General features: G+C 41.3%; 2 protein-coding genes across 6 annotated transcripts in view; both read left to right on the top strand.

Moving 5' to 3' along the window:
• Window positions 1-1,456, top strand: part of b3glcta (beta 3-glucosyltransferase a) — a 64,320-nt gene extending 62,864 nt beyond the window's left edge. The window contains exon 15 of the mRNA XM_047595226.1: window positions 901-1,456. Coding sequence (XP_047451182.1) covers window positions 901-1,068 — 168 coding nt within the window. The 3' untranslated portion in view covers window positions 1,069-1,456. The remainder of the gene's footprint in view (window positions 1-900) is intronic.
• Window positions 1,457-16,325: 14,869 nt separating this feature from the next.
• frya (furry homolog a (Drosophila)) overlaps window positions 16,326-24,438 on the top strand; it is a 47,236-nt gene continuing 39,123 nt past the window's right edge. For 3 of the 5 annotated variants that reach the window (XM_047593867.1, XM_047593868.1, XM_047593866.1), the window contains exon 1: window positions 21,085-21,542. In XM_047593867.1, the coding sequence (XP_047449823.1) occupies window positions 21,326-21,542 (217 nt within the window). In that variant the 5' untranslated portion in view covers window positions 21,085-21,325. Of the gene's footprint in view, window positions 16,484-21,081; window positions 21,543-24,438 lie in introns of those variants that run through there. The other 2 variants (XM_047593869.1, XM_047593874.1) reach the window with 2 other exon arrangements.

Raw genomic sequence — 24,438 nt, 5'->3', positions numbered from 1 at the left:
GTGTCTGGCAACACAGTGTTGATAGTTGATCAGTTTGGGATCTAGTGAATTTGGAGACCCTGTGCTGTTTTTTTTTTTGTTTTTTTGTTTTGTTTTGTTTTTTTTTAATGTTTTTTGAGTTTGTGTGTGTGTCAGGCTGCCTCCTGCTGGAGATGACCGCTGCCATCGAGGCCTAATCAGGTTTAGGTGGTTGGTACACGTCTAAGTAACATCCGCACGAACATCAGGTCCAAAAGTTTCCCAGCAAAACACTGTATTGTTACAAGATGGTCAATGTTATCCGCGTCTCCTGTCAGTTTTCTTCTCTTATTTTTTTATCACAAATATGCAATCAATACAAGGCTTCCCAATTGCTAACAAATTCCCCTCGCAACACAATACAAAAATGAAAACCCGAGAAAGCAAACAACAATAAAACACAGAAAAAAAATGAATAATTTCGAAAAAGGAGTGAGATGGAGCGTAGCTTGTAAGATCTCGCCAGTGGTTTTAATGTTTTGGCTGATCAGTGCATACAGGTAACGTTAGGATTTGAATGCCAAACGTTGTGTGTCCACTGCCTCCCGTTGGTAGCCATAGGTTCACATGAAGGCAGCGTTGCACCTGCGCTTCTGCCGCTGGGACATTTCAGAATATCTCATTTGTCCCATTTTAGCAAAACCACAAAAGAATAAGATGGTAAATGACGCCCGTACACCTGTTTGCATACATAACTGAAATCTCCTGAGCAAGCAGAGGTTTATTAAGGCATCATAAATATCAGTTTTTCTGTTTTTTTTCTCGGTGTCAGAGTCTAAACTCAGCTCTTCATGCTTTCACGCGGGCTTTTTACAGCGCTCGCATTCAGTCTCCTGTGACTGCTTCCAAATATAAATTACTGTGCTTTATCTTACCTTTCAGGCACGCCCAGAGGACTACGCCAGAGACTTGCTCGCACACCAGGTCCCCATCTCCTTCCATAAACACTGGAACATCGACCCCGTTGCCGTTTTCAACAAATGGCTTAAGGACGACTCGAGGGGAAGCGTGTCAGATGAACTTAATAAGAGCGTTAAGACAGAGTTATAGTCATTAAAAGAACACAACTGTCCTGTAGGAATATGTATGTATGTATGTACAGAGTGTGTGTGAGTGCGCGTGTTGTCATGGAGCAATTATCTATTCACAGATGTAAATGTTTTTTTTTGTTTTGTTGTTTTTTTTTTGTATTGTTGGTGTTGAGCTGCTGTTAAGAGGGACCATGCTAGCGTGCGTCCGCAACTTAATACCAGAGTGTTTTCATGACTGAGCTGCATGTTGAGGCCACTGTTCATTTTGGAAATATAATGTGTGTATATTTATATCATACGGATAATCTAAACCCTACGATAGGAGCATATCTTTTTCTGTATCTTTTAAAATGATCACTAATGCTGTACAATGTGCTCTATTTTGTCATAAAAGTATTTGAAAACGTTTTGCTTTTCGATTTTTCGTTGGGAGTCAGACCTCTAACGGGATTTACTTCAATCCTGTTTTATGTTAATGATTTTTTTTTTTAAGGCTAAGCAGGTGAAACTACAGTGTGAAGCCGAATTAAAGCTCTTTGAAGCATCCTGAAGGTTTGTTAATTACTCCTAAAATGTGCCCAGCATGTTCTTTTTTTTATAGGCTTCTTGTTGTGCACAGGCAGATAAATGTCTTGCATTACAACCATCTGTTCCTGGAGGGTCACTTCGACCTCAAACGAAGCTACAGGAAGCAAAAAAGAAGAAGGGCTTAGCTTCGTGTATATACATACTAGTAAAACTTTACTTAATATCTTGATGTATGAGGTAGAAATGGGTTTTATTAGCATCAGTACCATTCTCTCTTTCCCTTCTTTTCCCTCCCTCGGTCTCAGATAATTAATTGGCAGACTCAGTAATTTAGTGACGATTATTAAAGGTCTCCCTAAGACCTTCAGCCACAGTCGGAGAATTAAGCATTTCTTCTTCTGGCTGTTTGCCATCTTGAAAAATTAATGCACAGCTGTAATGTTTCATTCACACAAGACTGAAGCCGCATAATGGCCACAAAAGCTTTAGAAGACCTGGCGATGATGAAAGGCTTGATATTAATTACACATAACTAATGGAAACTGGAATTGTTAATAAATGAAAACTCATTACTGTCTCTGCAATGCTCACTGCATGACATAAGATGTTCCTCTGCTTAAAGATTATTTTTTTTTGGGCATTGTGGTGCTAAATATACACGGCCCTGAAAGAACAATGGGGCTGGCGTGAGCCTGAAGCCTTAATGGCTTCAGGCATTTGAAGCAGAGCAATAACTCAAAGCAGATGTCCCCAAACGCACCTATGAATTGTAACCTATTTGGAGGAAACAAATTAGGGAGGGATTCACCCACACATGAAGTAATGCTGTAGGTTAAATTTGGAGCGGCACCAAAGAAGGAGATGGCACTCTGTTGACACCCTCTTCGCGCCTTTCTTTGGGGTTTGTTCCAGTTTATTGTGACATTTCACCACCTTTACTCATCATGCCTTTCTAAATGAACATGTAGGGCTAATGTGGAATATAGAGAGCAGCAGGGTTTTCCTCAGAGGATTCATTGTAACCAGTAGCATGGGCTTCAAAACTGGAGCGGATGAGAGGAGCTGCCGCAGCTGGTGACGTCTCCGATCACTGTCGTCCCAGCTGGGACTTTTATCGTCGCTCACTTTTCCCACTTGTAGCCGATCTGTTTTCCATTCCTCCAGAGGTACAACAGTGGCTGCAAAGACCTCTTTAAAAAATAAAAATAAAATAAAAATAATATTCATGAGCCTTGAGCTGCTGCTGGAGTAAGTGGTCTCACTGGGTTAAAACGGACTCTGGAGCTGTGTCGCTACTGCACAATATATCACATTTCAGCTGCAAAGTTTTAGGCCTGTGGCATCACCGAGATGACCCTGATGAACCACGCGAGGCTGCAAAACTTTTTTTGAATCGTTCTATACACCGCAGCTGCAGCTGAAGTTTTGACCTCCTCACATTTTCCCCGGCCACTTACACTGGAAGTATGAAGTAGATAAAGTTCCACAAAAAAAATAAATACAAATGTGCTTCTGTCGCACCATGGCTGTACGGCTGGCGTTTGTAGGTCAGTTGATCAGTCCATGCAACATGCATCAACATTTTTTAGGAACTATATTTAGAAACCATTGTCCTGACATCGTTAGCATACTGTCAGGCTTGTTCCAGTGCATCTCACAGATACTTGAATTTGGAGGCCAGGTCAACACCTTGTGCTGTTCGTCAAGATTTTCTGCGTGCCTGTGTGTGGCTGCATCCTGCTGGGGATGCCAGCTAGAATCAAAAAGTGTCATTGCTGAGGGCTCAGGATACCTGGTCTGATTTAGGCGGGTGGCACATGTTTAAGTAAGTAACATCCAGATGAAGGCGAGGTCCTGAAGTTTCCCAGCAGAGCATTGAATTGTCATAAGATGGTCAATGTTATAAGTATTTGTTCACAGCAGCTTAGTTGCACATAAAAGAAACACTCTTAAAAACCACAGGTAGCTAAAAGAAAATGAGATGTTATCTAGTAAATAAAATAGAAAACAGTGTAGTAAAAAAGTGGCATGGATCGTGTCGCATGGTGTTTCCTTGTCAGTGGTCATAATGTTGTGGCGGATCAGTACACATTAAAGTAAGCTCATTCCCATCGGTCTCAACTGCACATTGTATTAGTGTTAATTAGCAAAGGTTAGCGCGCTGACCAGCTGAATTAAAATACTCAATTAATAGTATTGACTACCTACTGAATGTTCTGATAGTGTTTCCACTCTGAGGTAGTGCTAACATTAGCATTCATGTCAGAGCATCGCCGTGCGTCTGTCTGCTCGCATGACTGAAGGTCTATTGATGATCAACACAACCACAAACCGTTTTTGGCGTCATGTGACAAAGTGGCGCTTTGTAAATTTGCACAGTTGCTTTCAAACCAAACTGTAATGTAGATAACACATCTGTGTGTTGTGTTTTTAATGCGCGGTGGCCGGTCATTGGGGGGAGAATCACGTCAATAATATAAATGTCACTTTGCCAAACTGAATCTTTTTGCATAATTTCAGACGCAGCTAAAAGGTCAGGGCGAGAGTGTAAACTGATTCATTCATAAGGTAACTTTCTCATTAATGTGCGACCACTACAATTACAATCTCACCCCTTTGTCTCTCGCTGACTCTCTCGCGCAGACACACACACGCACAAAGGGCCAGAAATTAGTCGGTTTTATAAGTCGGGCATGTCAAACGGGTTTGAATTTATAGATGCAGAGACAGCAGCTTTATAGGTGTCTGAAATCTCATTTTGCCCAGGGGACATTTTACTGACAGTATCTAAATAAATTAGATCGTGCTGATAATAAACATTACGCATTCAAAATGTGTTCCTCGGCGGGAGTCATCTCTTAGCTTGTCTGTTTAGAATAAGAAATCCACAATGATAATTAATGTTGGCAACGGTGGCAAATTAATTATTTTCATGTATATTTATAATTCATCAATGCCCTGCAGGAGTAATGTGGTTTTGCCTGCACAATTTTAGCTCATGAGAGTGAACCCAGTGTCAAATAACAACACTGTGCTAGAAGGAGGTCTCTTTAGGAAAGGCAGAGTGGAAACTACAGGGGGTGTTCAACCCGTGCGGGTAAACGGGTTGGCTACGTTTAAAGCCGGGCTAAGGACAAGTGCTGAAAGTCAAAACGCCGCCGGCTCTTAACCATCAGTTAGGCGTGATTGGTTTTATAGCTTGTCCACTTGTAAAATAAATAGTTCGCTGTCATAGTGTCGGCCTACTGATACCGATTAAAATATTTCAGAATACTAAGCGTCCGCCGGTTGCCTGTTCAGAGAGAAGATTAGATCTAAGCAAATAAACTTTATTACCATTGCAGGAGAATTTGTCTTAGACTTGGAAGTCACAGCAACAAGGACACAAAAAGAGTCAAGAAAGAAAAAACCATAACAAACAGCATTATGGTAACAAAATATATAAAATAGAAAAAATAGCCATTAATGGCATACATGGAAGGAAAGCCAATTACATTACTGGAATAAATAATGGGGGAGCAAGGGGAGAATAAGATATTTGTGTGTGTTTCTGCGCAGTTTAGACCCAGACTATCGTTCAGAGTAGATCAGTTTTATCGGCAGGGGAACAACACAATCAGCGTCTCTGATCAGGCTGCTGTGTCGCACACTGTGTCAACGGCCTTGAGAGGAGAGACGGTGTTAGCTGTCCAGCGTCCTGTGCCAGCGTGGACTGTTTATTTGAGGTTAACAACAACAAAAAAACGTAATCACAAAAATATAGTCGCCCCCGATGTACAAAAATAGCTCAACTCTGGACCTTGAATAGCTGTTATACATCTTCTGAGCATCGCGGTTCACACAAAGCTGGTCAAAGAATGAGGCCGCAGAGGCACTCCTATCCTTTTTCTCCCCTATGAGTCAAACGTGTTGTAATAGTTTTCGAATTTCCCACAGGATAGTTTCTATTATGGGTTTCCTGTCAAATATTTGAAGTCTAACTCAAAACAGCCCTGAGCTCCCTCCACAGGAAGTACTACAGGAAGTATTAAGATTGTGAAGATGAGCGGTGCTCTTTAATGACAATCTGATTCATGATATTTGTTTGTGAAGACAGAGGAAAACTGCTTCTATGTTTGTCTGACCTCTTTCTGAGAAGAAACAATCATCAATTCTCAGAGTAATTAATCAGGCCTGTGTACATCGATCAGGCATAACATTATGACCACCTACCTAATATTGTCTAGGTCTCCTTTGTGCCTCTATCTATCTATTGCTATTGGTTGATCTTGTGAATTTGGAGGCCACTTCCTGTTCTTCATGTTGTTGTTGTTTTTGTTTTGTTTTTGGTGCCTGGTCTAGTGGGAGGTACATGTCTAAGTAACATCCACATGAACCAGTTCCAAAAGCTTTTCGGCAGAATGTTGAATTTTCACAAGGTGGCGAGTTATTCACTTTTCAGTGGTTTTAATGTTACAAAAAACTGAACAAAGGACGTGGGAGAGAGACAGGAGCTCCTTTGGCAGCCCCGGATTCAGGGTCAGCATTAACTTCAACAGGCTTGTTATGTTAAGTGAGAAAAGAATGGGAGCGTTCGATTATGTGAGGCTTCACCTCTGGTTCCTGAAACCGTGTGAGCTGCACATACTGTACGGGGGTGTGACATGGGTGCAGAATTAGACGAGAGTTTTGTTTTACTGTCAAAGGAAAATGCGCTCCCTCTGATTTTTTCCTCAGCTCTAACACCCTGCTGAGTCTGACTTCTTCTACTCCGGTTGAAGGGCTATGACATGAGCTTGACTGTTGCATTAATCCCACTGCACAGCCATCGCACTCGAAACCTACTGTACATGGAGCCGTGAGACGGGGCTTTGGATGATTTTGTCTTCCGAATTTTGTCTTCCGAACCCAACTTTTTAGGATTAATGAATAGCTGCACGTCTGCACTAGGGTAGGCAATTTAAAGGACACTCGGAATACGTATGTGCTCTTGAATCGTGCTATATTCACTTAGTGTGGGTTACAGCCTGCTTTCAAACGGTGCAAGTGCAGTTTTTCAATAATCACGAAGTAAAAAAAATGCAGTACTTCTCAGTCTGTGCAGGTGCATCGGCACCGCGAGTGCTCAGTGAAGCCCAGTGTATGGAACTCGTCAGGATTCCTCCCACACACGTTAACCCTCGTTTATCTTTGAGACTCAGAAAGCAGAGAAAAATGGCCACCTGTTCACTTTCATCTCTGCATGAAACGTAATTATTTCGAGAAGGAGCCTGCGCCGCATAAGCTCCATAACTCGCATCTATACGCTCTGACGTGAGATGGACAGCCTGGAAATAAATTTGCAGCATTGCATTGGACTGTAACGTGGCGTGAACGGAATCGGGTTCTTTTTGTTTTCTCATGGTTGCCTCATCGTATTTTGTGCCAGTATTTTAGCACTAAATGTTCATTTTTAAAATCAAAACACTCTATTTAAGCCACACTGTAACTGCGTTGTTGAAAACGGGTTTAGAATAATACCCATGTCGGAATAAAAATACCTCCATTAACCACCTGGGGGTGTGGAGACCTGTCACTGTGACTGTTAAGCGTTTTGAGTACCAATAGGTAGAAAAACACCATATAATTACAGGAACATTTACCACCTCCGTTGCAACAAATTGACTCTATGGTGAGGTTGAGAGGGTTGAGAGGGTTGAGAGGGTTGAGAGGGTTGAGAGGGTTGAGAGGGTTGAGGTAAACCGTGAGAATCTGTACCTCGCTCTGCAAATGCAGATGCTTGGCCTGGTCATTACTCCAGTTAGTTGTGATGAAGACATTATTTCTGTGCATCAAGTGAGAAGTTTCTGCAGCTGCCAGAAACATTTTGTTTGGAAATAGTTAAAAATTGATGATGGTGGAAAGACTCAACCACAACAAGTTGTTCAAAGGAAAAAGATGAAAAGACGAACTAAGCTTGAAATGATTGATGTTTTGGGGCACGTAGACACATACACTGATCAGGCATAACATTATGACCACCTTCCTAATATTGTGTAGGTCTCACTCGTGTTTCAAAAAAAAAAAAAAATGGTTGTGACACATCAGAGAAGGGACATGAGCCTTCTGAGGGTGTCCCGTGGTGTCTGGTAACACAATGTTGTTAGTGGGGGCCTCTGTGGAGATCAATTTGGGATCTAGTGAATTTGGAGATCAGGCCATTGTAGCTGACACGTGTGGATTTTACTTTATTTAATTTACATATATGTTAACAGTTTAACTGAAACCACCAATCAGAATCGCTTAAATCCCACTGAATGAATATATTGACCACACTGTGTGTGTGTGAGACTGTGAGCTTCATTTCACACACAGAATATTTTCCCAGAGGAAATTATGAGAGATTAAAGCTAATTCACTTTATTATATTCTACTACATTAGTCTAGTTATTTGATTGATGTTATACCTGTGAAATCAAATAAAATATGCAGGAATATATAATATTAGCTTAATTTGTAAAGAACTTTTATAAACGTAAAGAAATTATGTTTTTTCTTATGTAAAAGTAGCCAAACAAACACTGTCTTAAACAGAACATAATGACACCTTATGAGGGCATTTGAAAGGAACATGTTGGATCAGATGAATAACAATACTTTGAACTTGCGACCTGTAGCCCTTTATCAGGAATAATATGGTGTGTTGGAAGAAATGAGGGAGCAGCATACATTTTAATCAGCAGTTGATTTCAGTGCGAGCACCCTTGAAGAATTTCAAACATATAATCTACTAAACTGAAAAGTGGGCTCGGCTGCAATTAGGTCCCTTTTTGTGTGTTTGTTGCAAGTTCATTGTCTTCACCAGGTGCGCCAGACTAAAACTCTTCGAGAAGTTGTTAATATGTGGGTATACGTCCTGATGGTGGCACCACACGGAGAAAGACGGCCTCATGAATACGGCTGGCTAATAAGAAGCAGCATGGCGGCTACAACTGAATAGTAATGGCGCTTGTGCACACCTGATCTGGATTTCCTGGCTGCGTGGTTTGCTCCTTATTAAATCCCAATGCTAGTAGCGTCTTACATGGATCAGTCACACACATTAAAACTTGTTCAAGACATGTACCACCCACCTAGACCAGATCAGCCACCCCCAGCAGGATGCAGCCTGACACAGTCACACACACAAAAACAGTTTAGGAACATTGAAAACAGCACTTGGTGTTGACCTGGCCTCCGAATTCACCCCCTCACAAACTGATCAAGTATCTGTGGGATGATTCACCCCTCAGGACCCAAAGGCCCCCCAACTAACAACACCCTCAGAAGGCCCATGCCTATTCTCCGATGAGTCACAACTGTTTTGGAGGTACCTGAAAGACCTACACAATAATAGGGAGGTGGTCATAATGTTATGCCTGGTTGGTGTATTATAATTCATGTGTTTAAAGGTTATTCTATGATAAGTACTTTATGTTCATTACAGACCTTCTGGTCACAATAACGGTAATGGAGCAGGTTTTAAATGTATGTAATGTGCTCATAAATATTTATGGTTTCATGGTAAATGCCAGAGGCAACTCGACGACTCCCCCTCTTCTGAACGCTTCATGCTCTGCTCGGGCCCACAGAGCCTACTGTTAGCTTAGACCACGTCCAAACTCTTCGCCACCAATGCTTCACTGTATTTGTGCGCCTGTAGAGTCAGGGTAACAAGATTAAACACTTAGTTGCTTTTCAAAGTTTGCCCTCCGGCATTTACACTGAAGGCAGAAATGCTAATCTTGTCTGTTTATTTATTCGTTTGTTTATTGAGACCGGGTCAGTTTTTAGCCTCTTTGTCACCACCCTCTCACGCTAATGAATGGTGACAGAAACAAGCGGCTGGAATCAGTTTGGAGTGAAAACATTACCTCCCTTGAGTGTTTGCATCTCCAGCTTCAGCCATATGATAAACGTCAAAGAGTAATTACGGTGAATCCTCAAAGCGTTTGAAATTTTTAATCAGAGCAGTGAAACTGTCAGCGGCTGCAGTGGCGGGCACTCTGCCGTAATTCCCCCAAGATGCCCGTTTGCCAACAAGCAAAGAAAAAAAAAAAAAAAAAGGCTAACAGACACATAAATACTCGCGGCTTTTGTCCCTTGTAAGTGCTGAAATAACTCCGAGGATGTGCAGGGGCTGAATTTACTCTATCATTTGGTTTAAATCAACTTATCAGTCCAGCATTTCTACAGCCTCTGATGTCCCAGTGGCTGTTAACGCCACTTAAATTGCCATCAGTATTGCATTATCTTAATTGTCTCCATTATCACTGCTCAAAAAAAAAAAAAGAAAAAAAAATCATACCCGCAGTGATGGAGCCAGGTTGATGAACTTTCCATTAAAAAAAAGCAAAGAAGCAAAATAAATATAATCACACATTTAAATCTGAATGAAGCTCTGATGTTTCATCCGTCTTCTTCAATCAGGGTCTTTGAAAAGAGCCAGATAGGGACTTTTGCTTTATGTAGCCATCTCATTGTCCTTAATAATTATTCTCTCTTCAGTTTCACTGTTTCTAATAAAATGTGTGTTAGTGTAAATGATTTCAGGTTCTTCTTTTTTTCTTTTTAGCCAAGAGTCTACCACCAACTTCTCTGTTTGACTGTAATAGACACAGCAGCACTTTGTGCCATCGGCAGCATGCTAACATGCTCACAGTGATGCTGTAATGCTTTACTATGTTTGAGTTCTCCCATTAAACACCAAGGACGTTTGAGATTAATGGGAATGCTGCAAACATTTCAGGTATTCGTGCTGCCTTCAAATGGGACTCTAAAGCTTGTGGTTGTGACTGCGTTTGATGGTCGCCTTGGTCAGAAACCAAACTATTGCACAGATAAAACACTGACCTTTGTCATTAATCACTACACAGGATGCGATGTTAAAATCCCTTGTGGCAAGAACTGAGGCAAAACACATTTATAAGTCAGCAGTTAGCTACCAGCTGGCAACCAATAAGAGGACACCAGCAAACTAGCCTAGCCAACAGCATTAGGTAGTATGTGGTGCATCATTGGGGTTTTCAAGTGGGCACCTCACTTGTGTTTTTCGATGTTTCATTAAGTAAGGTGCACGATATCACAGTGAGTTCCAGCGTCCTGGAATCGCCCCCTTCCATGCTGCCACCACACAACTGCGTGACTTTCAACCACCAAGAGATTAGCTTAGCCCTTTTTACTGCTGTCCACCAAAATACACAATTGTGTCGGTTGGATGTCCGAGCTACCTCTCTCCCAGGAAGGGAAGGGGTGGAATGAGGATACAAAGGATGGTGCAAACTTTTGTATTTTCTTTTGCTTGCAAATATCGTTGAAAGGCCATATTTACAATAGCATTAGACAAATTAGGGGGCAAGACTGTTCATGAATTTTACTTAGCAGTTTTGCTAACAATTAACTCCTAGTCCAGAAAAGTCTGGTTTTGTACAACATAGCATTTGGAGGATATAAATCTTAAGAAAAACACCATTCCAGTGCATTTTTAGTGGGTCTGTTACTTTTGATCGACCATAGATTGGTAACTATGGCCGAGACAAATTGGACTCCTTGTCCAAATTGGACTGTAGGTCCGGCTTTATGTTTCCTGAAGAGCAGCTTTGAAGCACTGGCCACGTGATCTCAGCATTATCTAGCTTCGTGGTCTGCTTAGTTTTTATTCTACATGTCTTAATCATTTTAAAAACAACACAGTTAGTAATTAGCAATGCACTTGATTGCGTTAATGGGAGAGAATAGAACCCTACACTGAAATATGAGACTTTTTTCCAGTCTGAAAACATTGCGTATCTTTATTTAGTTTAGTCTAACTGAATTACACACACTCATGAGTAATAGCAGCATCATAAGTGGTAAGATAAGAAACATATATGATTTGCTGCAATTTGTCCGCATTAGCGCCCTGTACAGATGCTCCCTGTGTGGCTGAAAGTCTGCATTCACTTCACTTCCATTGGAGATGTATATTCACTGATAGAGGCTCTGACCAATCCACTTATGTGAAGCAAATTGGTGTGAAACACAAAAGGGTGATACATATTCCTGCGCTTAACGATTTAATATCACTCCCCTCCATCCTTTAGATCTGTACTGGGTAATCAAATTAGGAGACGACTGGGGGACAAATTCCACGGCGTACGTGCAGCGAGCGGCTCATCCGCAGAAGCGTGTAGCTGCTGAGACAGATGTTTGTGTGCTTTCACTAGCCTGTCAATCAATGCACTGACAAGAAAGATTTAATATTATCAGAGGCATGACTGCAGCATAGCATGACTTCTAATGTTTGTCACTGACTCTGTCTATGATGCCTTTCAAGCTGTCAGACCCTGAATATGTTTTAAAAATGAATAAATGTGCATCCAGGCTGATTTTTATCACCTGCGTCTGGGATGTGTAAGTTATTATGAAGTGCAAGAATAACCTTATCCCAAAATTGATTCGATAAAATCTTGTGGAGGTATTTCTTACAGCAGCTTCATAATTTGAAGGTGTGCTGTCTTGCGGCGTGTTACATTTCCTGAGGGACAGACTTTTGAATGAAACATTAACAAGCAGCCTTCCTGTGGGCTTTTATATATAAATATATATATATTGCTCCTGCAGGAGATTAGCAGCTAGAGGACTGATTGAAACCAGTCAGAGGGGAGATGATGAATTGGAGCATGAGTTGCAGGAAAACAATACACAGAGCTCATCTCTGCTTTCCCATGGAGTCCAATTGATGCCTTTCACAGATGATCCAGGTGTTTGTTCTCTCTATGAATCTCTGTGTATTTACCTTGAATCTTGTTTGCCGCCTCACACGTTGAGTAGTTAGTAAAACTCCCAGAGACACACCACAGTCAAAAACAGATCAGATGCGCTGAACACAAACTGTGGTAATTAAGCCAGAACTTGTCATTATACATATTAGAAGCAGTGAAATGAGCCTAATAGCAGTGAGCCGGCAACGCTTCATCCTCTTTGAATTTTAAAGTAAAGAAGAGATGCTCAGGGTCAATCGATACACAATGGACAGGGCTGAACACTTTTTAGGGGTTTGTAATTACTCTTTCAAATAACCTTGCATTTTACATCCTTTTTAATAAAAACAAAAAGTGTCCAATGACAAACATGCAATTTGGAAAGCTTCCCCACATGTTCATAGATATGACAGTAATGCCTCCATGGTTGTCCCTATGCAAAACACAACTCGTTACCATTGATTTTTTCCTCATTTCTCATCGGGACCTCCAGTAATCACTGCCTCCTAAAAGATAACAACGAGGAGTCAAAGCTACAAGTTTCTCACGAGTCACCTCAAGGCGCCTGCATCGCTGTGTAAAACGCTGACCACATAAAATGCTCTCAAACGAGACAGGTCAGACTCCAGTGATGTCCAGACCAGCAAAAGGCAGTAGGTTCTGTTGCTAAACCTTAAGTGGAAAGAAAAACCCATTAAAGTCCTCTTAGCTGTGCAGAGCATTGGGGCTGCAGCATGCCGTGCATGGTATGCCAAGTGGCTAGCTATGCATAAAAGGAAATCATTGCTCTGGCTTAAGCCGCCAGCTCCTGAAGTCAATTGTAACTGGTTTATCTAAATAATGCAATATACCATCTTTTAATCCAATGTTGTCCTTTGTCCCTCCTTGGTGGCACCTATGCAAATTTCAGGGCCTTCATCGAGGCTAAATGAGTGCGTATTGGAGAGCGCTCCAGGTTTAGTTGCACCTTGGATGCAGATTCTCATTTTATTTACTGTGTATTTATCTCTTCTTATTTGCATTTGATTATTCCTGATCGTGTGTAGCATCGGACCTCATAATGAGGTCTAAAATAGTTCAAAATAGTTTCAGCACCACACCAAACAAGATATTAGTGGAAGCATTCGCCTGTTTTAGCAACGTGGTTCCAAAAAAAAAAAAAACTGGGCTGCAGTGAGGAGAGTGTGACCACTTGTCAGCTTACAGAAGATAAGCTCATTTAAAAGCAAAATACACACACCTAGCCAGTGGCTGCTCTTTGGTCCCATCTGATCTTTTTCCTCCCTTAGGCGCGTCCTTCGGCTATACAAGTATCCTATGATCAGTTTAATGATGATACATGGATTTGGGGTATAAACAGCTGCATCCTTTCCAAAGCTGTCAGCTTGCCAAGCGAGGCTTTGGAGATGGTTCAAAAGTCAGTGATTGAAAGTCTTACTTTTAGTATTTAGCCCTAAAGATGTTAGTATAAAAAGCTATGGTGGCATCTTTACACCTCCCCAGATCCCGTATGCAAATCGCACTGCAACTCATATACTTTCCATCTGTCTATAAGACATTAATTGCATCGACCAGATGTTTGTCAGGGTAAAAAAATACATAAATCTCTGTCCTCTCCAAGTAGCCTTGATTGGTCTTTACATATATCCTCCCTCACCTTATTCCTTGTCCTCCTACTCTCCGTTAGCAACATCACCTGCTGTTTTCAAGCTTCTGAAAATACCAGGTTTCTCGGTACGAATACCTCACGAATACTTCAGTCAGCTCAAATTAACCGCACAATTTTATTACATTCTTTACTCAGTCTTGATTAAAATTATGACTATATGAAGTTCTTGTGCCATTTTATAAGTCGCTTTCCGAATCTGTACACAGTATACACACTGCAAAAAAAATAAACCTGATACATAATCCGTCTAGTCCAACATGATGCATCCATTACCAAGTCTGTGGCACCAAACTGTCGCTGTGTCCTTGTTCGGGTACTTAGCAGAGCTCACTGAGGCCGCACAGCTCATCGGTGGCCCCCATCAATATTGTCTGCAGAATCGAGCAGCGCAGACCATGCAGCCAGGGCTTTGATCCACACTCCTGACCTGCCGCTTCAGTGCCTTCACCCTCCTCTGCTGCCTCTCTGTGGGGGATGGATCGGTTGTGCTGTAACTCAAAGGTTTCAAAAGCTGACCTGTATTCTCCATTAAATGAGCCAAGGCATGAATCAATGGTCATCCTGCCTCAGACTTTTCAGATGTGGGGCAACTTCCTAGCAGAAAACTTTCACACTATAGCAAGTAATCGCTAAATATAGGGTTGCTGCAGGGGCATCAGCAGCCTCAGAACACTCCTGACAAATGTCAAGACAGTATTGAACCGACAACCCTCAAGTGCAAAGTGAAGCTGCTTTGAAGAGGATGTGTCTAATGTGATTTTACGCATGTCTGTGTGGGTCATGGCTTTCACAACTGGTTTAGGGAATCTCTTCGTTTTAATTGCTTAGCACACTTTCATCTGAGCTGAAAACTACCTGCATGTGCATCAAAGCCCTGCGATACGAGAGTCATCCACAACCCGCCTTTATCCTGCTTTTTCTCAATTTCTCGTAGAAATCAGACGGGAGCTCACGGACTGGGTCAGAGCTGCGGCGCTGAATAATGCAGCCTCTTTGAATTTTCAGGTTCTTTTGTGCCGTGGCACTGAAATGTTATTTCATTGTTGAGTGGCCTAACAGAATTATCACCACGGCCAACGCGGTACAGCCCCAAAGCACCTGGCTCCCTTCAGACAAAAAATAAATAAATAAATAAATCAAAAGGTTTCCAAAAGATTACTCATAAATTAAGCTGAACTGCATATGTGCTGGGTTTCATTCGAGTCAAATGCAAGTCGGTTTCATCAGAACGATCCCAGTTATTTTCCCATCTATTCATCGCGAACAGCTAAAAAATATGCTTTCAAATGTTCTGCCTCGTAGTGCACCTGGTGCTCTATAACTCACCAGCGCCGCAGCAGAGCTCTGCTGTCATCCTGACAGGCCCTTCGTGTGCGCGCAGAGTTGACAAAGCAATTTTGTTGTTCTCGTCTGGACGGACCTCTTGGGCACGCTATCATCTTGAATGAGTAACATGTTCACCCTGAGTGCTGAAACGGTGATGTTTGACGAGTTGATGGCACGCCACCGTCTGCTCCCATCAGCAGCTGTTGGAGGTTCTGGGGTATGCATATCACAAAGATCCTTTTCTAAAAAAAAATTAAAAATAAATAAATAAAGAACATCAACACGGACACATCTGTTAGAACCAAGAGAGGTGTTTGTGAATGACGTTTTCACGAAGCTCCCCTGTAAGCTAAAGAAAACAGGAAAGCCGGTTTAACTGTAGTATCAGCACTTGCTGTGTATGTCCTCTGAAAATCATTCTCCACTAGTCATTTCTTCTCATTTCCAGTGTTTTCCTCTCTTATCACGTTCTTTGACGCCATCTGCTGGTGGTAAAAGCTCCAGGCCAAGTAATATGTGGCCTATCCTATTAGACTCAGATTCCACTTGCAGCTAATAATTAACTCCACAACATATTGCTTAGAATTCTCTGAAATCTGTTCCCCAAATCATCTTTTGTTGCACAACATAGTGGTGTGCACCCATAAAACAACGCGTATGCTACTTATTATTCCATATTGTTGCAGCAGAATACAAGAATAATTCATACATGTTGCATTATGTAGTTAATCTGCTGAACTTTCTCTATACTCAAACATGTAGAATATTTAACTTCAATCAGTTGTTGAATTGTTGTCGTCATGATCTCACACGGAGCATGGTGTGGTCTCTGTTGCAAAATGAACATGTAGGCCCCTCTATTAAACTAACCAGAGAGCAGCAGATGCCTTTCAAAGACATGTGGCCCTGAGCCAGGTCATGATGCAGTTTGAAGAAAGCCAACGCCTCGCATGCGTTTCATTATTCAGGAGGACATGAGCAGGGTGGCTGCTGGAGGAGGTGGGGAGGGCGGAGTCTGTTTCTGCCCTCAGAGCTGATGGAGGGACACCAGGGGAGAGGAGTGCATCTCAACAAGTGGAGCTCCTGGGCGAACTTCCAGGCGGAAACTTGGCCTCCCTTCGCGGGTGGAGATGGAGTGAGGAGCGGAGCGAAGGCACCTGCTGTACTCGAAGGTATTTATCGTCTCATTGTTTTTGTTTTTGACCGCGTCTCGTTGGGAGTTTGTGCAGTGTACCCATCAGTGAGGTTTTGGAACGAGGAGATAGTTCGCTTTATACTGTAGTCGGTCCGCTGGTTTTACGCAACTTGAGGCCTTAAAGTAAATAAAGTTGCGCGCAAAATAATCTGATCACAGTTGGAGTTACTGAATTCTTGTCAAATCGCTCATTTGGAGGGTTTTGTATTTAATATTGTGGACGCTTTACTCTACAGCCATTATGTCGCCATGAACCCATCTTTTTACAGCGAGCCTTTTTAATTTGAATATGTACAGTTAGTTCCAAAGTCCATTTGTGTAACATCTGTGCAAAACGAAAGCTGGGAGTGCAGTTAATCTTTAAACAGATCTCTGCACCGGTTGTTTTCAGAAGAAAATCCACATGAAAGAAAGATTAGATTTAAATTATAGATTGGTGCCATAAGGTACTTAAATAAATCCACTGCATCAACGCATCCTATATGATCAGATCATGACTATTTATGCCGGAAATTGGGTTTTGAAACCGTTTAGTTGGTGAGGAAAAGTCTACATGTTCTGTGTCTTGACTGGACAGCACTGTCACTGTCCAGAAGTCCCTAATCTATTTTTGTCATTCTACCAGAACTGTAACCGGTGTTTTACTTGTTGTTCTTACTTTAATATGTGCTTTTAGCGCACCCATGGGAACAAACACATCACTCACGCTGAAAAGTACATGTATCAAACGTCAGGTGTTGCAACATTTTGCTCCAGTTAAAGAAGCACCATCAAAAAAAAGAAAAGAAAAAAGAAAGAAAAGACAAAAGAAGAGAACTGGAAAGGTCACCAGGGAGATGGAGTATATCCAAACTCGTGTCAGGATAAGGGTTTCGAAAATAGGCAGTCATACACTCACAGACATGTTGGGGGATATTTTCAGTTCATGTGACCCAAATATTTATAGAGACAGGATAGAAAACCAGATCACTGGGAAAAAGACGTGTGCAGAATAACTGTTACTGACAACCATAACTATAATGAGATGACATTATCCACTGCGCAGGTGTCCTCTCCATCAGAATAAACTTTGATTAAACCTAATTAAACTTTGCTCTTTACAGAAGCTTGACACCAAAAAGTGTTGCTGTGCCTTGTTTGTGTTGGGTTCTTCAGGCAGGAGTAGATCTTTCTACTGTCTTTCTACTTCTACTGATCTTTCATTGCAAGAACGTCACTGTGTCAGTTTTTATTTGCGTGAAAGAGAGTCAGACTGTGACTTGCAGATGTGTAAACAAGGATTTCCCAGCTTTATGCTGCAGAGAGATTTAGCTGTTCGTTTTTGTTTGGTGTAGTTTCCGCGGAACAAACTGCTCCATAAATAATGTTGACTTGAACTGAGTTGAAATTATTGTCACATCAGTGAAACTGAGCCTCTGCAAATTGTTTACCATATAAAAATGTTTCCTCTGTAAGTGTAACGAAACTTTATAGCTAAAGGTGCTTGGTAGGGTAATAATAATAAGCTACGGGAGAAAGATTTCCATCAGGATTGTTAACGACGCCTTTAACAGAGAAGAAGTGTCCTTGTAAATATTTTCGAGCCCCCATCATGAAAGAGGCTGCACCTGTCTGTAGGCTGTGGATAAATGTCTTTCCTTTTTTCTTTTTATATATATATATATATTTATAACCTTTCTACATTCTCAGAAAAAAAAAACACGTTATTATGTTGATATTTACTTTTATGTCCATCAGGTGTGCTCGATGAGAGAGCAAGGCTAACCTACGGTATTGGTGCACGAGAATATAATCACCTCACTGTAACTGGATACGCACGGTGTTCACCTCATCTGGTCTCTTTTCTGGAGGCCACAGTAGCTTCATGTGTTCGGAACAAAGCCCCTCCCTCATCGGGGCTGATAATAGACATCCAGAGCAGCGAACAGGTGCTGTTTGTCGACTTGTTTGCAGCCCTTGAATAGTCCTTTTGTTTGTTGACCCAACCCGAACCCAGAGGGGAGTAGAGAATAGGTGATCCATTGAATAGCTGTGGATGCAGGCTTTATAGTCTGTTTTTTGCATATTTTTTTTTTTATTATCATTTTTTTCTGTTTCCTTGTGTTAGGTAATTGAAGAGTTCAGGAGACAGTGGGATGCTTGTAAAAGCTGAAGGACTTGTAAAAGTTGCACAGCCTTGATCCCGTATGGGATAGAGTTGCCATAATGAAAGGCCTTCTGAAAAGTGGATTGATCTTGTTTCTGCTCCCAGTGTCTAAACACACTCTCAATCAGACGCTAATATTTTAGGATTGGAAGTTGCTGCGTGTGTCCCATACGGCATCCGTCTCTTTCCTGCATCCGTTCCCACACCGTGCCGTGCGCCCTTCTACTTGTTGCATGACCGAGCTATTCAGGAGTCCATGAATTAACCTTCAGCTGGTTTGTGCTAACATTAGGGCCTGATATCTATCAATTATTCATCTTGTTCTGCTCTGCCGGTGGAAATCTAAATGTGTCGCCCCATGGAAACAGCCTTCTGGCTCCACCGGAGGGTGTTGGTTTCAGTGGCCGCTGCCGACTCCAAGCTTGTTCTTTGGTCCAGGCGGTCCTGCTCCGCTCCACATTCTGACACATCTGATGATGCCAACCCAGGAAGGCCGGATTTGGGTTTGTTGTGAGTTATGCTTTGTTTGACATGGAAATTATGAGACTTTAGATCAAAATTTTGATGGATAAACAAGCGTTTTAGTAGCCGGAAACCACTTTTTTTCTTTATTTCTTCCAAAATGATACTGTAATTACTGGTGTTGCACATTTTACACAGCTGGAACCAGCAACCAAACAAAACTCCCAAAACACCGAATTGCTTTTTTCTTTTGTATTAAATGGTAGTTTATAGTATTTAATAGACATTTGATTACGTTAAAAGCCACTGCCATATTATGGTTTTTGCAGATCAATATAGCATTTTCTAACATAGAAAATGTCAAATGACTAAATGCTGCAGGTGCTGTTGCTCACGTTTCAGTGTAGACAGAAGGGAGAAGAGTCCTCTAGACTGAGATACTTTCATTAACTACCGGTTTTATTGACAATTTTTATTTGCATAATATGAAATGAAGACTTGGTTGCGCCTGCTTCTCTTTCCTTTGAGGATGCCTGTGGTTGCTATGGTGACACATGGCAACTTTGCTGCAAGAAAGCACATTTTCCCCTGTGTAGGTAAACAAATTCAAACTATGAAGCAAAAGGTAATTTATTAAATCATGAAATAGCCCTTCATTCTAGGAGTTGTACTCTCATTGAACACTTGGTGGCGCCCTACCACTGTTACATCCTACAGTATATACTGTATAGTAGATAAGGTTCTTTTGAGTTGTCAGGTTTCTCAAGATCTATGTTCTTGGCAATTTTTAAAATGTGATCAAACGTGAAATTTATTTCTCTGAATACGCACATTTGCACAATTTAAAAACATGAAATCTTTCCGGATTCCAAACAGAAAGCATGCCTTTAAGATGTTGTGATGACGCGTTCTTTGCTTTGCTTTTTTATTTACAATGACAACACGGTTAAGTAGGTCAGGACCAGGCTCATCCTGTTGCTCCGAATAATTCAGACTCCAGTCCTCTGCGGGTGGAGGTAGAAACAAGACGAATGTTGTTTTTGACAGCCGCTTTCTCAAGCGTGCTGTGGCAGAAGTGTTTCAGAGAAAGTGTTTTCTTTAGGCTACCTTTTTTCTCTGACAGGTGCATGAAAAGTGACGTTACTGCCGGACTCATTACAGAGAGGAAAACCTGTTGCCAGCGGCTCCCTGTTGTGCTCTCATTCACTTTGACATGACTCAACTCTGTATGTTTAGCCGACTGTGGAGCCACTGATGTTAGGTGCTTCACATATGACATATCTGTTGCAATAAATAAAGAAAAAGAAAAAGCTATGTATAGGCTGGTTGTTCCATGTTCTGAGGTTTCTTCCTAACAGAAAAAAAAGGCTTCAAGTCATGCATATACACAGGGTGTTTGTATTACTGATGTAGGTCAGACTTGGAAAAACTGGTTCATGTGGGTAGGTGTGTCCACTCAGTGTTTTTACTCCAGTGGTTGAAAAAGATTGAGCAGAGAATAAACTACGAGCTGTGTGGATGTTTCTCTGGGTTTATCACTTATTATCCTCAGTGAACCACAAAGCAGGAAAACGGCATCTAAACAAGGGACTGGCTGTTAAAGATAATGCATTGAAGTCGTGGAACTGGTTACATTTTAATTTTTTTGGAGCATGTCTTCTTTTAAATATTTTTACAGTCCAAACATGAATGCCTTTTTTTTTTTTTTTGTAACCCGGCACGAAAAGACTTCTCATTAACGCTGCCAGAGGCAAGACATGTACAGCATGTACAACACAAATACAGGATATTTATTCAAGGCTGCCTCTCGGGCTTAAAGTAGGCAGGGATGTTGTAGCTGTCAGAGCAGCCTCTCTAACCATTTCCCGCCCTCTTTCCTTATGACTTTACCCCTCTCTCTTTTTTTTTGCCTCTTGCTTTTTTTTTCCGCTGAAAGGAGGAGGGGCCCGTCCAAGTAATCCAATACCTGCCCAATTCATGAATGTTACTGTAAGTTGCTGAACTGCCCCGACAAGTGCAGGGGTTAAAACACATTAGCAGACTGAAGCTGACAACACTGGCTGCATCCCTGGATCTCGCAGTAATTTGCTTCCCCCGACGAGGAGAAGAAGAGAGGGGGAGAAAAAAAAAAAAGGAAGAGAAGAGAAAATTGAGAACAGCTACAGAAAGAGTGGATAACCTGGCAGTGCTTCAAATGACTCCTTTAGAAGAATGAAAGAAGTGGCTGTGGGCTTCCTGCCATCCAACATGTCTTTAGAGGAGAGTGCTGCGAGAGACATGGCTGAGAGCGAGGCGGATTGTTCCGAGGGACTGGACGAGGTAGTCCTGGGGCGCATTGCCAGCTTGCCCCTGGATCCGTTCCCACCCAGGGACTTCAGAGGGAAGTTTAAAAAGATGCGCTATAAGAAGAGGCCCACCATTCTTGAATGTAGGTACCCCCTTTTGAGTCTGCGGCAGCTGCGGTGATTGCCTCAAAAACTCTGCTTTCAAAACATGGGGGGACAATTTGAAAATGTTGAAAATTTTGGGGGAAAATGTGGTGCACAGGCAAAGCCACTGTTTCAGCCACTGCTGCCATCACTGAGTGAAATTTCTCACTGCACCATTGTATTTGTCATAGTTAAACAGGAATCTAATGGCTTGTTAATAATGGACTCAGACAGTTGGGGAGTACGTCACACAATTTCTGATATTATGTTCTTGAGCTCATTGCCACAGATTAAATCTACAAACGATCCAGAGAGCAATGACTTAAAATAAATAAAAACTAGAATATGTGATCAAAATAAACAACAATAACAACAAAAAAAACAGCAGGAAAAATCTCAAGAAGCGAGGTGTGCTGCAGAAAGAGTGAGAGTGTAGGTGGGAGTTTCAAGTTGATAACCACAAAAATGGCTGAAGTGGACAGGCATGCTTCGCATTCCTCACCTTCATCAGAGCTTGATAATGCTTTTAATAAGTGGATAACGTGTTAGAGCCTTTTCCCACTTAAAGCCTAATTAAGGAAAGATGTTCACATCTTTCATTCCTGTAATTGGTGACGCCTTCCTGATTTATTCGCCTGAAACTTGACCGTTTGATTTTTTTTTTTGAGTGATTGTGACTTTTGGAGAAGCTGCCAATAAACAAAACTTAAATAATTATGAGAGAATTACTGAAGTGGTTCTTCTCCCCCCATGAAGGAGTGACACTGATCCTGTCCAGCGTACCAGCAAACTGCTTTAGGTCCATGTATTTGGTACTTGGACAAGATTAGATCTATACAGATAAGCTGTGGTGAGATAAACACTATATTTAAGTTACATCAGAATGGCATTAGTTTTTTTTTTAACTATTTTTTTTCCTCTTGCATTAAATCTGATCTTCTCTGACAGTTTAGACGTCTGTAAAAGCTTTCAGTCTTCTTGCTCGTTTTCTCCTACATTCATGTTATATCTCTGAGAGTTATGTCTTTTAGACCAGTTATTAAGTCTTCTCAGATGTGATGATGGGAATCAGATGATGTTTTGCCGGTAGAGACCAACAAACTGTTTTGCATTGGAGGTATTTTGTAACAAGGAGGAAGTTAATGCCACGTGTAAACAGGTTTGAACTGTTTTGAGCAACCACAGTTGAACAGGTATCTGTGTTAATGTGTTTCGTTTCTTTTATTGCTTTCATTTAAATTCTGAGTCGCCTCCTGTAGTCCACTCTGTCGTATTTGGCAGCCTTGTTGTAAAAACTTCCAAAAATCATTCATCCACAGAATTACATAACCGTTTTGCCCTTAAGAGAGCCTCTCACTGGGCAAGACAGGGGGACTAGATCGTAACTGTTGGGTGAGTCATAGAGACTCACTGTTTAAAGAACTCATTTGGGTTGATCTCTTTCAGAAATTAAGTGTTTTCTTTGTACCATGACAGGAAAAGCAGTTGCCTGTAATTGGTCAAATTAGTTCACAGTACATGGAAATGTCCATTGTTATGTCTAACAACAAAGCCATGTGCTTTTCCTTGTGTTTGAATCAGACATGTTAAAAAATAATTATAGAGAGTTGATAATAGTGTATTTAAAATGCGGATACAGGCTTATTGTATTAGTCTCGCTACTCGTTTGTTGCTTTAGCTAGTGGAGTTTGCTTAGACAGCAAAGATACTAGCAACATATGATTATTATTAAACTATTCTTATTTTTCTCTCTCTTCGTTAAGGTGTTATCGTTTTGAATATTTGTTACCTACTAAACGGTCACAGTCATTGTGTAAAGCTGTTTTCTTATGCACAACAGTATTTGGAAGAGTTTTGAGAAACCTGCCTGTTCAACGTTAACTCCCTAGCCTGTAGCTATTACTGTGATGTACACACAACACTACGTGACAGGAAAACATTACTCATTCACTTTTTAATCTGTCTTCTTGAGCCTGCTAGTCCTGGTTGTCTTTTCCAGTTTGTCTTTTGGATATTGAATAATGCCTCGAGCACACCTCCTCTAGTCACATGAGGAGTAAAACTTTCGTTTTCTTTTTTTTAATTCATGGCAGCATGTTGAGTCAGTGTCAGTCATCCAACAGCAATTTGATCTAAAGAATCACTAAAATGGCAGCATGGTCCTTGTCAGCCATGTCTTCTTGTAAAGCTAATGCAGCTGCAGCCTCAGCTTCTCCCTCCTGGATGATTACTTCCTCTCTCCACTGCATAAAAAAATACCCCTGGCTGTCTGACTCTATCTGAGTCAGCCAATACAGATTCTGAAGCTGATATGCAGCGAGACTAAACTAAAACAAAAAGTGCTGTTGCAGTTGTAGCTGAAAATCTCTAATTCATCATCATTAAGGATGATGTTGAGAAAAAACAACATTGCCAGCAACATCATGTTAAACTTGTCAGTTATGAAACAAACAAAATAAAATCACATAAATAAAAAGGAATATACATAAACTAAGTGTATTGTACTTGGAGTTGTATAAATATGCTACGTGACTCCACTGACACCTTATTGGCACCTGAACACCAGGCAGTACTGGCGTAAAGTCGAGACGAATTTGCTCCTCAAATGTGTGTTTACCAAACACTGCAGCCACCAGCCATGGCGTCTGCATCACAGAGTGTATTATGTAATCAAGGTCAAGTGGCTGTCGCTTGATGGACAGACAGAGTTCTGATAGGATTATACTAAGAGCACTGAGAGGCAGTAGAGGACGGGGGATTGGAGGATGTGTTTTGTGGTCCATATGGTTGAAGTCTTACGTCTGCTTTTTACCAAGGAAAATAATGTGAATATTGGATTTAACTGTGAGGAAACTGGAAAGGTTATTTTAATTTCATTAGGTTTTGAAGGTGGTC

The sequence above is a fragment of the Mugil cephalus genome, chromosome 9 (assembly GCF_022458985.1).
Source record: "Mugil cephalus isolate CIBA_MC_2020 chromosome 9, CIBA_Mcephalus_1.1, whole genome shotgun sequence".
In the NCBI taxonomy this organism is placed as follows: domain Eukaryota; kingdom Metazoa; phylum Chordata; class Actinopteri; order Mugiliformes; family Mugilidae; genus Mugil; species Mugil cephalus.
Note: the sequence above shows the minus strand (reverse complement) of the source record. Positions and strands in the feature narration are given on the sequence as shown.